The sequence below is a fragment of the Ictalurus furcatus genome, chromosome 21 (genome assembly GCF_023375685.1).
Source record: "Ictalurus furcatus strain D&B chromosome 21, Billie_1.0, whole genome shotgun sequence".
Lineage (NCBI taxonomy): Eukaryota > Metazoa > Chordata > Actinopteri > Siluriformes > Ictaluridae > Ictalurus > Ictalurus furcatus.
Window position 1 is genome coordinate 11,738,922 of NC_071275.1, and position 16,317 is coordinate 11,755,238.

The 16,317-nt window shown below is 35.6% G+C and overlaps 1 protein-coding gene across 1 annotated transcript; it reads right to left on the reverse strand.

The window, feature by feature from the left end:
- Positions 1–12,258: 12,258 nt before the first annotated feature.
- Positions 12,259–14,390, reverse strand: LOC128624693 (homeobox protein Hox-C12a-like). Its single transcript, XM_053652356.1, has 2 exons — positions 13,658–14,390; positions 12,259–12,556 (listed from the first exon to the last, which is right to left on the reverse strand). Exons 1-2 carry the CDS (start codon positions 14,272–14,274, stop codon positions 12,259–12,261), a joined length of 915 nt encoding a protein of 304 aa, XP_053508331.1. The 5' UTR covers positions 14,275–14,390.
- Positions 14,391–16,317: the final 1,927 nt, after the last annotated feature.

Genomic DNA, 16,317 nt, shown 5'->3' on the forward strand with positions numbered 1-16,317 from the left:
AACCGCAGAAGAGAGAAAGGGGGGAAAATTTGGGAATGCGAGATGACGCGAGCTTGCTTTCCGTCTAAAGTCGCTCCTAAAGACACGTGATCGAAAGTAGATATATTGTCGTATATCAATTTGGAAAAGCTTAACGTGTGGAGGAGTGGTTCGCTTTAAGTTACAGAGGTAGCGCTGAACACGATCGGCTTTCAGAAGACCACAGAGACGTTAGAAGTGATTATCATGTAAACGTATAGCAAAGTATAACCTATATTACGCACATGCGCAGTGTTACAGCTCTCCAGTAAATGCTAATTTCATACCCTATGTAATACAGAGAGACGGTGCATTTGTTATTATGATATGAGAATGTAAAATACTATATACTCAGTACTCTATAGGTCTAATACATGATGCGTAATCACAATGAAGTGTAAGCTGTTGATGGATGAATGCATAGTATGTTGTTTAATTTAGTCTCTAGCTGAAGAAAAACTCTTGTTAAAAGCTTATTCTTGGATTTCATGCAAATAAACTACACCGATTTTGCAACTTTATCTAGCGTTTTTTCTATTGCAATGAACATTCTAGTCTCTTGTCGCAGAATTATTTGTAAGCTGTTTTATTCCACGTCTTTAGTCTTGTATAAAGTCTATGTAGCATATTTTTCTGTCTTGGAAGCAGACTGCTGTGCAACACTGGTTTGGCGTTATGAATAATTGGCACCTACAAGGCCTTAATTATGAGAAACTGCCAAATCCAGTTTGACCTGAGATTCAGAAACAGAGCTAACTGGGCGTAAAGGAAACGCAAAAACAAAACTTGATTTTCAGTTACACACAGGGCTTTTGTCCTAGTGTGCTCGACATGAGAGGAAATATTTATACACGGATTTCACTTCGATATAAATAACTGTGTTGTGGGTTCGCTGCATATCTCAACTTTTCAAATATATAAGTGAGCAAATGGAGTGGAGTTTGTGAAGAACTGTTTGTACAAATGGAGACTTTTCTACGCGTGAAAGCTCGGACGCCTTCAATCAAGTACAAAGAAAGCAGACAGCTGTCCAGACAGCACTTGAATTTGACCACTAAAGTCTAGTGAGCGGCAAGACTGCCATAAAGTGCCATAATAGTTGCAGAGGTATTTTCGCACGCGAAGAAACGTGAAATCTGTTCTAAACGTTTGCTGCGTTGATGTTTACATGTAAGAATTGTGAGAAGCTTTATTTGGAACTTTATTCTTTTTTATGTGTTAACTATGTAAAATGACACAGAGGCAGAAAGAAAAGACACAGCAGCAACATCATCAGACTGTTGGTATGTAAAATGGATTTACTTCAGTGAGTGAAAGATGAGTTTATGTCTGCACAAATACTGTATTAATGCATCAGTGAAACTGAATAAACAAGCATGAGGAAAACAAAGACGCCATCTTCTTCCTCTACTTCTTTTTCTTCGTCTTCTTCTTCCTTTCAGTTTCAAAATGTACTGTTATTGAGAATTTTAAGTTATCGCTGTGATTCTAATTGTCTGGATGCAAAGCATTTGCAAATGGAAATAATAAATGGTTTTCTTGCAGTGATCTAAAGGTATGCATACGATTTGCTCGCTAAAAGGCCGTGTGGAGTGCATGAGAATATAACCGCCAATTTTTTTGAAGTGTTATTGCAAAAAAGTAATCTACAAACATGAATCATTCTATTTTACAGAAAAAAGAACGCAGAGAAGCAGATTTTGCGGCTTGTGCTTTTCTACGAAATACATGCAATACCCAGTTCCTTTTTTGTCCAAATATTTCTTAAGTCCGTCAGAATACTAAAATAAATAATGTAATTGAGAGTGAATAGATAAAACCTTTCGAATGGTGAAGATAGTGTGTTCAAAATCCTCATTCGCACATAAATCGGCTCTGAAACAAGCCTTAAACGTGGCGAGCGTGTTAAAGCAGTGTTATTGTCCCCCCATGGCTCAGATCATTTTAATTGGATGTAAGCCAAGCTATTAAACTCGCTTGTATGAGCTGTGAAAAGGCTAAAACACCAGCAAAAGAGCCATGTGAGGGCCTTATAGACAAATCTTACAAGCAAATAATGGATATAAAATACATAAACAAGGAGAAAAGTGGACGCTGGAAAGCAAAAAAACAAAGTCACATCTTACTGATGGAGATGCTTTTTTCATATCGAGTCTCTTAAGGCTGTTAAAAACTACAACCATGTTCATATTTGTCCCAAATGCTGAATGTGGAATTCCAATACTGGTCCAAGGTAAACGTATTTTAGTGATTAGCACAAATATAGCTGCGAATAATCAGAAGAAAACAAATATATAATATGAAAACAATGTAAGATATATATATGAGAGAGAGAGAGAATATATGTTTATATATGGTAATGTGTTTTATATTCTAAAAATAAAAGTAGGCGAAACTCAAACTGGGCTTTATATTTATATGATCTATATACGGTTATATCGCTATATGATAGATATTTTAATAATAATAATAATAATAATAATAATAATAATAATAAAATAGATAGATAGATAGATAGATAGATAGATAAATAGATAGTCTCTCTCTCACTCACACACACACACACACAAGCACGCACACACGCACGCACACGCACACACTTTCTCTTTCCTACTGTGTCAAATATAGATGTGTAGAGAGTCAGATTTACTAAATATATGATGTCAGATTTCTGTACGATTGGACTCGCATAAGGAAAAGAGTTTATCCAAACTCTATATTCTACATGCGCTACGTGGACTATCTCACAACATTGTAATATACTATATTTAACCCTCGCAAACTGTGTTTTACTTGACATTTTCCAATGAATAGTGCTATGCACAGTTTGTATATTGGAAATATAAGCTAAACAAAATCGCTACTTTAACTGTATGGTTGACGTTGAAAAAAAAACAGTTAATGGACAGAAATATTGCTACAGTTCGGTTCAATTAATTACTATAATACTCTTAAAATAAATTTAAAACAACAACAACAACAACAACAAATAATAATAATAATAATAATAATAATAATAATAATAATAATAATAATCTCCATTAACAATTTATTTTAAAGTGAAAACCGTAATTTGTTCACAATAATTTTGTTTGTCCACCTGAAGATAATAGCTAAATGTCGTTTATTGGGATAACTGTCGAGAAAAAAGTTCTCAAATCGCAGCAAAATAGGTCTCTTTCTTTCTTTCTTTCTTTTTTAATAAAAAGAAGAATAATATAAAAGAACTAACATTGGTTCACATCTCTGTGACTCATAAATGAACTTTGCCTCTGAGTAGGCTATACGTTACCTGTAACAAATTTAAGGGCGAAAAAAAAGACAAACAACAAAGTATGTGTTTATGAGCGCGTGCGTGTTTTTCCCCTCGCTGTATCTGATATATAAAATAGATTTACGAGAAAGGAAATAGTATCTGTATTTTCTTACCGAATATCCGTTTTGCTTTTTGTTTCCTACAGCATTAGGGCCTAATTGAGTCCCTCTCTTTATGGGGTTTAATTTCCTAAGCGCTACTGTTTCTCTCAGATCTCTGCGTTTGAAGTTGCTCTTCTCGATCAGTTTAAATACATCACTTCTTCATTTCTCATCGCAAAACAATTTCTTCCTTCCGAAATGCAAAACCGCGGTGTCTCTCGCGGTTTAACTGTGCTGTAAGTCTTTCTTTACACCTGAGCATAGATTTGTCGAAAAAGTTGAGTTTGAACTCTTTAGGCTAAAGGCTTTTCTCTAAACATTATTCCATATAAGGCTCTCTACTAACTTGACCTTCAATTTATACACGTTCCCGCCCACAGAGACGGATCAGAACACCGGGGACAGAACAAAAACATCTCAGTAGCAACGATTAGCTGGCTTATCTTACATATGATCTAAAAATATTCATTTAGTTACATTTGAACGCTAATGCTACTAAAAATCACCGAGTGCTTTGTTCTCTGCATCACAATGCCGAATCTATCCAGGAAAATTGTTACAGTAAAAAAAAAAAACAGTTAGGACAATAAAAACCGGGGTATTTGTAAGCTTTATTTGTGCGAACAAGCGACGCGGTTTGAGCTGAATAAGAAAAACACAATCACTGTAATCATTACAATCATTGCATTACATTTCATATATAGATTTATCATTTTAAATGACATGTTATAGTGACTGGTATAGTGGTATAGTGATTTATGCAAAATAGGACATGAAAACTAAACACCAGTAATACGTATTAGTTAATGAGAGCAGTCGGATAACATTAGCTGCAGTGTGAAAAAATTTGTCGAACATGCACATGGCACGAGTAAGTGATAGCCTACATAAGAGACAATGATTGAAAAGTGATATCTATAGATACACATCTATTACTAGATATACGAGTATATATGCAATTATATCACATTTACATTAAGAAATAATATTCATGTTTGAAAAGTCAATACAGTTTCATTTTACTATTAAACACTGAAATCTAGTTTAGAAATTTCAGAATTAAATACAGAACAAATGCCAATATGTACAAGTCGCGATTATTGTTGTGCTAAATTCTCTAATGGTCCTTCTACTACTACTACTACTACTACTACTACTACTACTACTACTACTACTACTACTACTACTACTAATAATAATAATAATAATAATAATAATACAAATGATAAAAGGACACTGGAGTCTGTCACAACTATAGAAGAAAATATACTAAGTTTAAGAAGTAGTAAATGGCTAAAAAAAAAAAAAAGCTCAACAAAGAAAAAATAATGTCGTCTTATGTTAATAATTTGTGCTTTTATAGCTGAATAATGAAAAAAGAACTATGAAAAAATATTAACTATAATATTATACATTATAATATATTAGTTGTATTATAAATATCCATTTCCCTTGTTTTATGTTTAATTAGCGGTTGATGTTCTCTTTAGGGCGCACGGTGGCTCAGTGGTTTGAGGCCTCACACCTCGAGGGTTGGGGGTTCGATTCCCGCCGCGACCTTGTGTGTGCTGAGCATGTTCTCCCTTTGCTGCGGATTTTCCTCCGCGTATTCCGGTTTCCTCCCCCAGTCCAAAGATGTAAGCATGGTGGGCTGATAGGAATGTCCAAAGTGTCAATTGTCCGTAGTATGAATGGGTGTGTGAATGTGTATGTGTGTGCCCTGCGATGGATCGGCACCTCGTCCAGGGTGTACCCCGCCTTATGCCCCATACCCCCTGGGATTCGCTCCAGGTTCCCCGCGACCCTGTAAGATAAGTGGTACAGACAATGGACGGATGGAAGTTCTCTTTAGATTTAATTGGTTTTAATTGCTATTTTCTGTCTAAACATTGTTTTTTAAACTAGTTATTATTATTATTATTATTATTATTATTATTATTATTATTATTATTATTATTTCTTCCATCCACTGACAATAAATAACTGTTCCAGTTTGTAAACAAGCATTAATAATCACGCCAAACTTTACATCTCTGTTTGTGGTTTCTGTTGTTTATGCTTCATTTACGTTCATTCAAACTCTGGACAGTAGTGTACGCTATAACACACACACACACACACACACACACACACACACACACACACACACACACACACACACACACACGGGGAGTATACTGAATCTGTAAGGATATGACGTGAGGTGCTTTACGCTCATCATTAATGTTAGTTTTAAACATTTCAAACATTTTTGAAACGTACATTTGTGCTGTGAAATTAGTGTAGGTATGTACCAAAATTTCCATACAGGATTTGACCAAGTTCTAATGATTTTGTTCGTTTGTCCAAAGATCATTTTAATTATTTATGTACACGATTGCAACAATTTTCAGACATTCTTTTTATTACATAATGATTCTCCAACAATGAACACTTCGACACTGATTGTATTTCGTATTTTTTCAATTTGATCAATTAACTTTTTTAAAGTGATTAAGATTTTTTTCATTTTAGTAAAATGGGTAAAAATGCAGAAACTGTACGTGAAACAGTGTAATTTACTTACATTATGGCAGGCAGGCAGGGGCACGCGCGCGCACACACACAAAAAAAACACACACACAAACATACTCATTAGCGCGCTAGCGTCTCACCACACAATATCTCAAAAACTCCTCAGATATCTCAAAACCATTCTCAACAGAGACACTTAAAATAAGCCAGTTATTGTTTGTTTATTGGTAAATGAAATGAATTTTTCTGTGTAAAAAAACAATAATAGATTTGTGTGTGTGTGTGTGTGTGTATGTGTGTGTGTGTGTGTGTGTGTGTGTGTGTGCGTGGGTGAGTGTGTGTGTGTGTTGTGTGCATTCCTATTGTCATTTTTCAGTTATAGCTTCATCTATGGATCCAGTTCATGCTTTTTGGGAGTGATATTAAAGCAGAACACGCGTGAGAAATGCAGTAATTCGCGTTAATTTTCGTTAAAAAATTGTCTTATCTTTCACACAAGCACACCAATCTTAATCCCACACATAACATTTCCAATACAGTAACACTCTCTAACACACTCAAATACACTGACACACACCAATTTGTTCTTTATAAATGGGGTTTTAATTAGCTCCTGAGTTAAATAATGTGTTTAAAGGATATACGATTAAAGTGCTGATCAGATAGACTAGAAGCAAGATTAGAAACCACTGATCTAACACACATCCTAACCTCAAGAAGCGTGAATTAATTCATGAGCTGTTTGTGAATCAGACGCGTTACCAAAAAAAAAAAAAAAATAATAATAAATCGTGCAAATCATATAGATTAAAAGCGTGGGATTAGACAACACTGATTTTATGCAATCTCTTTGTTTTCTTTTACCTATATTTTCTCCCTTTTCTTCCTTCTCTTTCACCCCTCCTCCCTCCCATTTCCACATTCAAGGTCTTCGTCAAAGGCACAGATCAATGACCACAGACAAACCGCCATAAAGTGGCCTAAGTCCGTCTCAAAGTCAAAACCGCAGCCATAAAGTACTTAAAATGCATGAAAACCACCAAATGACCAAAATGCCATAGACTGAGCAAAGCTAACAAAATACGGAATACTGAGCTGGAGGTAGGAAATTACAATCTTGTTCGCTGAGGCCTTAACGGTGGCGCAGAAAACCTGAAGAAAGCTAATAACGCACGAAAATACCGCGCTATCGTCCACAGTTTCCAACTTACACGACAACAAGGTGATTTCAGCAGAAATTCATCGGCATTCCAACACACTTGAGCCGCCATGGAGTTATATTTTGGGCGAATGAAGTCGTAGGACACGAAGCCAAACCTCATGACCTTCAATGTACACTTATCCGCCCGTAGCTTTTCAGACAAACTTGCTCGAATCTTGACTTACAATCTTGAACTAAAAAAAAGAAAAACGGACAAGTATAGCTGGAAAATTTTTGATTCGCCATTTATAAAGAAATATGTAAGAAATTCTTGAGTGCGCACATTTCTGGGTAATATTACTCAGCCATGACCGCTGCAATGCAATTCTCTTTTAAATAAAGATAAGTTTATAATTCAATCTTTTGTACATTAGTAATAATATGAGTATAATGATATAAATAGTGGATAAATCCGGAGACTCTTTCATAAACTTGTAGATAGACAACGCGCATTCTTTCTAAAATAACTTTCATGGTCACAGAATTTTAATACGAAATGATTTCCACTGTGCCAATAAAAGAAAAAAGAATGAAATATTTAAGGCATTTAAACAAACATGGGTGTGTGATTTGGCCGCGGGGTTGGGGACATATTTTCCAGTTTTTCTCAACGCTAATTAAATGTGCATGTGCGGTTTGAGACAAGCAAACGTTTGGAATATGAATAGACTTTTAATAGTGATGTGGGTGTACAGATAAATGTCTAACTGAATATTCCAATTATTGGGCGTGTATTTAAAGAAGTAGCAAATTCAATGCTTTCATAAGATTCACAAGCTGTGTTCACTGACTGGCAAAGAGCAGGTCACTTAGTATTTATAATAAAACTGCAATAATGCATTTCTCAAAAATGCTGGCAGCAAGTCAGTATAACACACACACACACACACACACACACACACACACACACACACACACACAACAGTAGACCTATGTCATATCAGTGCGGGATGAAGAATGCACGAGTAAACCTGCTTACATTAAAACACACCGACACTGAGGTGCATCTGTCATCACAGCACGCTGAGAAACGCTGTGATTTACACAAAGCCGTTTGCCTTTTTGTCTTTTGTTCCCGTCTTCAGTCCTAAGAGAGGCTAAGACAAAGATAAAGATGAAATATACTTTATGGTGCTCATAGGAAGGTTGTCCTGGGCTCAGCATTGCTGCGCGCCTGTTGAAGCCATATCACAAACGACAAAAACACTCTTCAAAATGTCAAAGGTATAAATAATATAATCTCACACAAATCTAATGTATACAAAATAATGTTGCGTAAACAATATCACGTCATATATGAAGCAATTTATCATGCATAGAACATGTATAACACACACACGCGCGCACACACACACACACACACACACACACACACACACACACACACACACAGAGGTCTACATCGAAAAATTAATGACCTACATGAGTTACACAGTCGTCCATCGTGACTATAACAATAATAATAATAATAATAATAATAATAATAATAATAATAATAATAATAATAAAAATAATAATAATAATAATAGTAGTAGTAGTAGTAGTAGTAGTAGTAGTAATTGTTAACATTAGCTTGTTAGCATTAATAGTAACCATTAATATTAACATGTAGCTTATCTTAGAATTCAACATCATTAAAGATAATCTCCTGTTATTAGAAAATAGTAGGCTCTCTTGTTATTTATTTCTGGAAAAAAAAGAAAAGAAAAAAAAGAAAACAAAAGCCCGCACTTCATCTCAAAACTCTCCAAAATGTAAACTCCTGAGTCAGGATATTATAGATTTTCACTGCACATGTATTATTATTTTATTGCATCCTCTTTGCAGTCTTGTAAAAACATTGAGCACTGTGCCCAGTTTACATAAAATTAGCAATAAGGACATGATGTTATCTTTTCTTTTCGCCTGCCAGTGCCTCATAAAATGATTTGTTTGAAAAGGACACATCATCTCCTGAAATGTTGGTTATTTAAACCTTCTTAACGTTTAGTTTTGATTATAAACGTAATAGAAAATAACAAACGTCAACGTTAGTAAAGGTAAGTGTTGGGTTTTTATAGGACAACCAAGAAAATTTAAATCAACGAAACGACAACAAAGACACTGGAAAGAGATTTTAATAGACAGGAACCGCACTTTTACACTGGTAGACTGTCATTTATATCGTTTTAACAAAGAAGGTGTCGCTGAACAAATATACGAACAGCAGGATCGTCACATTAAGCAAGAGGAGAACACATTATATTTCATCACAGTTTTCTTTACAAACTTTTTGGGACAAAATAGAGGACAAAGAGCAGCAGAACCATTTAAATAACTACTAATGCATGCAAATACTGCGCTATAGTACAAGCGTTTCTCGCGCCCTCTACACCATACTGCCATACATAATAGTATTATAAGGCGCTCAGATTCTGGCATTTATTTTTAACTCAGGTAGAACCTTATAATGCTCAAATCAAATCTACAACACGGTCTCACGACAAATGATTAGGTATTCCAACCAGCGAGATTTTGTAGAGATGAAGTCGCAAACACCAGCTTACTCTCTCAGAAAAAAAGGTTCTTTAAGGGGTTCTTGTATAGATAAGGATTCTGTAGGTTCCTGAAAAGGTTCCTGTTTGAAACCCTAATAGGGAAACACTGTTTATAGGTTCACCCAGAGGGCTAACCAAAGAACTTTGAACCTTGAAGAGTTTTATACCTGACTTTTTTTCCCCTAAGAGTGTGCTTATTCATAGCTTTTCAGATTGTTTTCAGCTGGCTTAAATTCTTACGAATTTACGATCGTGGAAAAAAGAGTTGGAAATAAATAATGAAATGCATAGACACAGCAGATTTCAGTTTGCCAATGATGAGCAACGACTGAGTGCAAATGCATAGACATATTTAGCAAATTTATGAGCGTGCATTTCTCTGGCTCTTATTGCTCAGCCATGACTGCTGCATTGCAATACTCTTCCAAATCAAACAGTGAATCTCCAGGCTCATGATTTAACTGCGCTGAGTAAAATTTGTTTAATGCACAAAACGATAGCTTAAAAACAACCCAGAGACCATTTCATAACCTTATATTCTGGAATAGAGACCGCGTCATTTTGTAAATTAAGACAGTAAAGGAATGTTTTCTTAACTAAACATATATTAATTAATTTGCTATGTTGAGTATAACCTAAACCTCCTAAAGGAAGATACAGGTCTTGTTTAAATACTTGTGTGAATAATACATTCCGTGTAATAATAAGTTTGTATTTTCGCAGTAAACAATTCCTGTTGATAAATATTTGAATAAAATAATAATTTGAAAACAGTAAATAGTAAATATAAAGTATATATAAATATAAAGTAAATATAATAATAATAATAATAATAATAATAATAATAATAATAATAATAGAAGAAGAAGAAGAAGAAGAAGAAGAAAAGTAATAGGAATAATAAAGGACAAATTCGACTCCCAACGCCACTTGTCAAAATTGGCAGCAGGGGAAAAAAAGATATGAATATGGATAGGTTTATTTGATTATACTTTATCTATACTTTGGGTCAGAGTAAATGTTTGGATTTTCGAATATAAACACACACACACACACACACACACACACACACACACCACATGACATTGTCAGGTGTGCTAATGCTAAGGTTGCAGGAAAAAATACTATCCAGGTATTAATATTAATTCATAAACGTACCGTCTGGTGTTTGTTCACTTTAATTATTCCTAATAAACTTTCCTTTTAGACATATCATCAAATCTGACGCCTAAAATAAAATAGAATAGAATAAAATAAAATAAAATAAAATAACCCAACAAATCAATATTTCATGTCGGTACTATACTATGTCGGTACGAGGTATGCCTTTAACAGAAAATTAACATAAATTAACATACAGAGGTCTTGATAAAACGGTGTAAGAGATTCTTCTACACTGATGGAGGAAAATTTAATGAATATGTTTCACGTTGACTATAAACGTTTTTAATGAATTAATAAAAACACGATTAAGAAACCCTAATGAATAGGTTGAATTATTTGTATATTTAAGGGTTCTTGGGGTCCATTGCAGTCATTTGTAGAGTTCTACATAGGGCAACTCCATAGAAACAAAGAACTACAATCACTAAGAGTTATAGATTTACAATTATTTTGAATGAATTAGTAATTTTTATTGCTGTGGCATGCTATAGGCTACCAATACTTTTCATTTATTTCTTTAAAAAAAAAAAAAAAAACGAGAGCTCATATTTTGTTTAACTAGGCGCTTATACGTTCCACAAGGTGTTCAATATTCTACGTTGAACATGCTCAAATGCTAAATACTTTTTGCTTGTAGACTAAATGACATAGACTCAAGTTTCAAGTAAGGTGTGCTAATAAGCTTGTTGGCAAAAATAAGTATTATTTAAGTATGGAAAACTGAATTATGCTCGTATATAAATAATGCTCGTGCCCTGCAGAGTTAAGGCAGTAGAGAAAGAGATGAGGTAACAGATGAACATCCTGTATAAAAATTATGCAGTAGAAGAGAATGGAAACACTCTTAAGTGTTAAAGACTGTACAAAGTAACACTACGCATATTTGTAGTTTGTGTATTAAATGTGATGTGTTATACAAATGTCAGCTCATTTGAATATTTCTTTTATGTTGTAAGTAAAGATTTCGGTGTTGATTTTTTTTTAGAAGCGACCTCGTAGGAGGAACTTCAACAACCGTGTTATTCTAGATTATTCGATTTGATTGGTTTGTTTGCTTGTTTGAATTGATTGATTGCGCAGTTCAACACTAGAGGAGTTAATTCAACACTGATAGACTTTGCGAGTTAAGAGCGCTTTAGTTTTTAATCCAGCACTCGGGATTTCGCTGTGTATCTGCGTCCTGACGTGTAAAAGTTATAACAATTCTACGGAGTTAACACCTACATAACTGAATTAACTTTTCACAGTACTTTATTAACACCTTCAGTGTTTCTATAAACCCACGTGAGCAGAAACGAACACCACTGATGTCAGTTCAACATTGAAAGAGTTGTTTAAACGCTGGATTTTTGTTTGTTTGTTTGCTTGTTTGTTTTTGCTGTTATTTCATTCACTGCTATTCTTTCCCTAAAAGAAAGACAGAGCCTGTTCTCTCAACATCAGTCTTTTCTTCTTCATGCGTCGGTTCTGAAACCAGATCTTCACTTGTTGGTCGGATAAATTGAGTCGGTCCGAAAGCTCCTTCCTCCGCTGTCGCGTTATGAATTCGTTGAGCATGAACTCGCCCTCGAGCTCGGCCAGCTGCAGTTTGGAATAGGGCTTCCGCTTCTTCCGGTTCCGCGCGTGCGCCGGGTACCACGGAGCACCTGAGAACAGGTGAGGGGGGAGGGGGGAGGGGGGAGGGGGGGCGGGGAGAAAAAGCAAGCTGAGAAATCAAACGATGCTTTCTATAATAGTTCTGTTTTAATTACTGAGACTCAGGATCATCATATGGGGAGACTGAGACGTTTAATTATGTGGGACTAAAATAAGTTTATAGAAACTAAAGTCGCCTCTGGGTTTAATAATCTTGCATTACAGAAGGCTGCTGTATCTACTGAATCCACTATGCATATGAGCAACTACAAAATATGTAGTTGCTCATATACATACTTTTTTCATAAAATAAATTGCATTTTAATAGTGCTGGTATTTTAGCTGGACACTATTAAAATATTAGCTGCCATTTCAAAGGTATGTGTTAGTAGAATTATATTGTCTGCTTCTTTAGCATTTACTTTCAATATACAATAACAGAGATATAAAGCATTGTGCATTTACAAAAAAAAAACCCACAAAAACACGTGATATTTAAATTTTTTTGACAAGCTAATCTGTACAGTGGGGTCTTATTTTTTAAGACACTCGGTTATAAATCTATAGGCTGAAACACAATAGTGGTATATTAGCATGACCACGAATTGCTCTGGGGTTTGTATGTGTGTAGGTAGGTGGGGTTCGGCGGGGCGTTGGATATTTGGGTCTCAATACAAGTTAGCTGAAATATTTTCTACCATGTACATAGTCACTAGCAATATGTGTTACCCTTACGAGAGAAAAAAAACAATAACTTTTCTGATACTTTTAGTCTTGGAACCACTGCGAAAAAAGGACAATATTCCGGAAGATTTCCATAAACAAAACCTTAATGTTTACCTGTCTCCATTTTTTCACCTCACTATATCTTGTATCTTGTTTTACTGTCCAGTAATCGTTTAGGGTTGTATAAAAGCTAAGTGTACTGGGGAAATGTTTTTCTAATGCCTCCCCTAGTGGTAGTTTGGTCTATCCCAGTGCCACGTTTTTTGTGTTTTCGTCCCTTTTTTCATTGCACTTTTATTCTGTCCCAGCATGGTGCAGATTTAATAGAGAAACAGCAGTGCAAAGAAACAGCTAAGCTATTGTTGCAGGCTTTCATTAAGATAAATGTGTGCGTTTGTACTCTTGTAAAAATCACGGAGATCTGTTAGATTTGCACCGACCATATTAGTGTCTCTGTAACGTTAAGACCAGCTGTAAGTGCACACATTTATAATAATAAACGTTAACTTCCTCACCTCCAGCTTGGTTTGTGCTGCATGCATGAGGTCCTAAGGAATGAGCGATGTTGCACGACACTTTTTCCGTTTCGTGGTGCGATGACCCCGACTCCGACTGCATGGAGTGACAGGATGGAGGATTCTGGCTCACTTGCTCTGTAACGTATCCGTAGCCCATCATGCTAGCATCTGCCAGTCCGTGGTCTCTCACTACGGGCACAGAGGAGTCGTCTCTCGTCCTGTCATCTCGTTTAACGTTGGCACAGTTCTCCCGGATGTTACATCCTCCACCTCCACTTCCACTGTAAAAGCATTTGGTCTCTTCTTGCCGCGCAATCTCGCACGCTCGGTTAAGCGTGGGGTTCAGGGACACCGGGTTGCCAAAAAACGGCTGCATGTATCCGTTGCACGGCTCCGGTTGAGTCCAAACATTGTCCCGTCTCGCGTAAGGGAGGGAAGGAAGAGCCGCAGATGACCGGAAGTTGTGGAGGTAAAACGCGTCTCCGGTGTGGATGTTCACCAAAGGTCCCACAAACCCGCTATTGAGGAGGTTATGCTCGCCCATTTCGCCGGGCCTGAGCGCGAGATTCTAGTTTATAGCCGAATATCTGACATTTAACGTCGTTAAAACGAGCGGCGCGTGCCATTGGCCAAGATACGCAGTCACGTGACGCCAATGTACTCTCCTTTGCCACCCAACGGAATCCGTTTTCTTGAATAAAGAAAGATGTTGACTAACGGAATTTACATGTTAAATTAAAGCGGGTGCTGAGCAACTTCAAAAACTATGAGCAGATTATTATAAAATAGATAGATAGATAGATAGATAGATAGATAGATAGATAGATAGATAGATACATACATACAAATACATACATACATACATACATACATCATTATAGGTATACTTATATTCTGTATAAAGGTAAAAGGCTCCACTGTCAGTTAAAAGGTTTTGCTGGACAGGTGTTCACTACAAAACTACAGCATTTATACTTTTGTTTGGAAGACATAACCGCCATTTTAATATCTTTATAGTGAAGGACTTGGTTTTAGATCAAACTCCAAATAAATTGAATGTCACATAAAGTGGAGAGGCCTCCATTTTACAGGCCAATATTAGGGAACAGACAGATGGCAAAAGCCACACACTCATCTGAAACTTTACAGTAACGGGGTCATCGACAGCTCTGTAAAATAAATGCACTAAGGCGGAGGTAGATTTCAAGAGTGCGGCTTATATTTCTTTTTTTTCTTTTTTTTTTTTTTTTACATTAATCTTCAGTAGATATCCTATAAAACAGTAACAGTTGGTCGTATGAAGAATCCATACACTTCACTTAGTTTACAAGTGTGTGAATAAAACGCCAAGACATACATTTAATATATCTAATTAATTAAGGTGTACAACAATAAAGGATTTATATACATACACACAAAAAAGTAGAAGTGTAGCTACACAATCCAGATGGTCGAATTCCAGAAACGTTATCATGGCGACATTGTGTTTCATTTGAATCAAGATATTAGACTCGCAGTGATCAACTTTACAGCAATATCATTATTAATTTCACTTTCCTTACTCATAAAATAACATAAAGTATCTCATCTAACACGATTAATTATTATTGATCGTGCAATCAGCAGATTAGAAAAAGTGTAGTTTAAGGCCAAAAAAAGAGGCCTTGCTTTCTTTACTCTTAGCTTCGTCAGTTTATACTCGGGCCGGACTTTAACTCTTGAAAATAATGTATCCATAGCGTTAAACACATAGAAAATAACATGCATTTATTGTAGTTTACATTGTGTATTAAATCCGACATTAGTATATAAAATTTTCATCACTATTACATCAGCGTATAGTTTGATTTTTAGCGTTATTCTGTTGACACTAAACACTTAACCTCATGCATGTGGAGGAGATAACATGCAAAATGGATACTGTATATTTCCTGTTACGAGCTTGTTTTAAGATTGGAACGTGAATGCATAATTTTACTCCTAGAGCTGCTTATAGGTCTACAAATATACACAAAGAGTAATATTTTGTTGATCGTACACTACAAAAACTTTATTTCACTAATAAATTCGTTTATAGAATAGCATGGGATGATATTAGGATATATGAAGCGTTGTTATAGGCTCTGTCATTGGGATAAGCAGCAATTAATAAGTCTCAGTTGAGCACATACGCAGTGTGTAATTAAAAACAGAATAAATTAACATCGGTCTGGACCAGTGGGCCTTCTTATTCCTGTGCTTAGATTCTCTCTCTCTCTCTCTCTCTCTCTCTCTCTCTCTCTCTCTCTCTCTCTCTCTCTCTCTCTCTCTCTGAACGAGTCCTCAAACAACTGAAAAAGTAAAAAAGCTGCCGCTGCTAAAACACTTCAGCTACTTCACAACACAAACCGATAACACAGATAAAAAAAGAGATCTATTTGTGAATAATCGAACCTTATTGTGGACTTGAAATAAAAATCGGCTTCAGAATGAGTTTTATTGGGTTCATTTACGAGGAATTTGATCTCACATTGAGACATAAAAATAAAGTTAAATAAAAGGAGAGTAGTGCATGCAGAAATAGTAAACGGATTAAATGAGTTAGCAA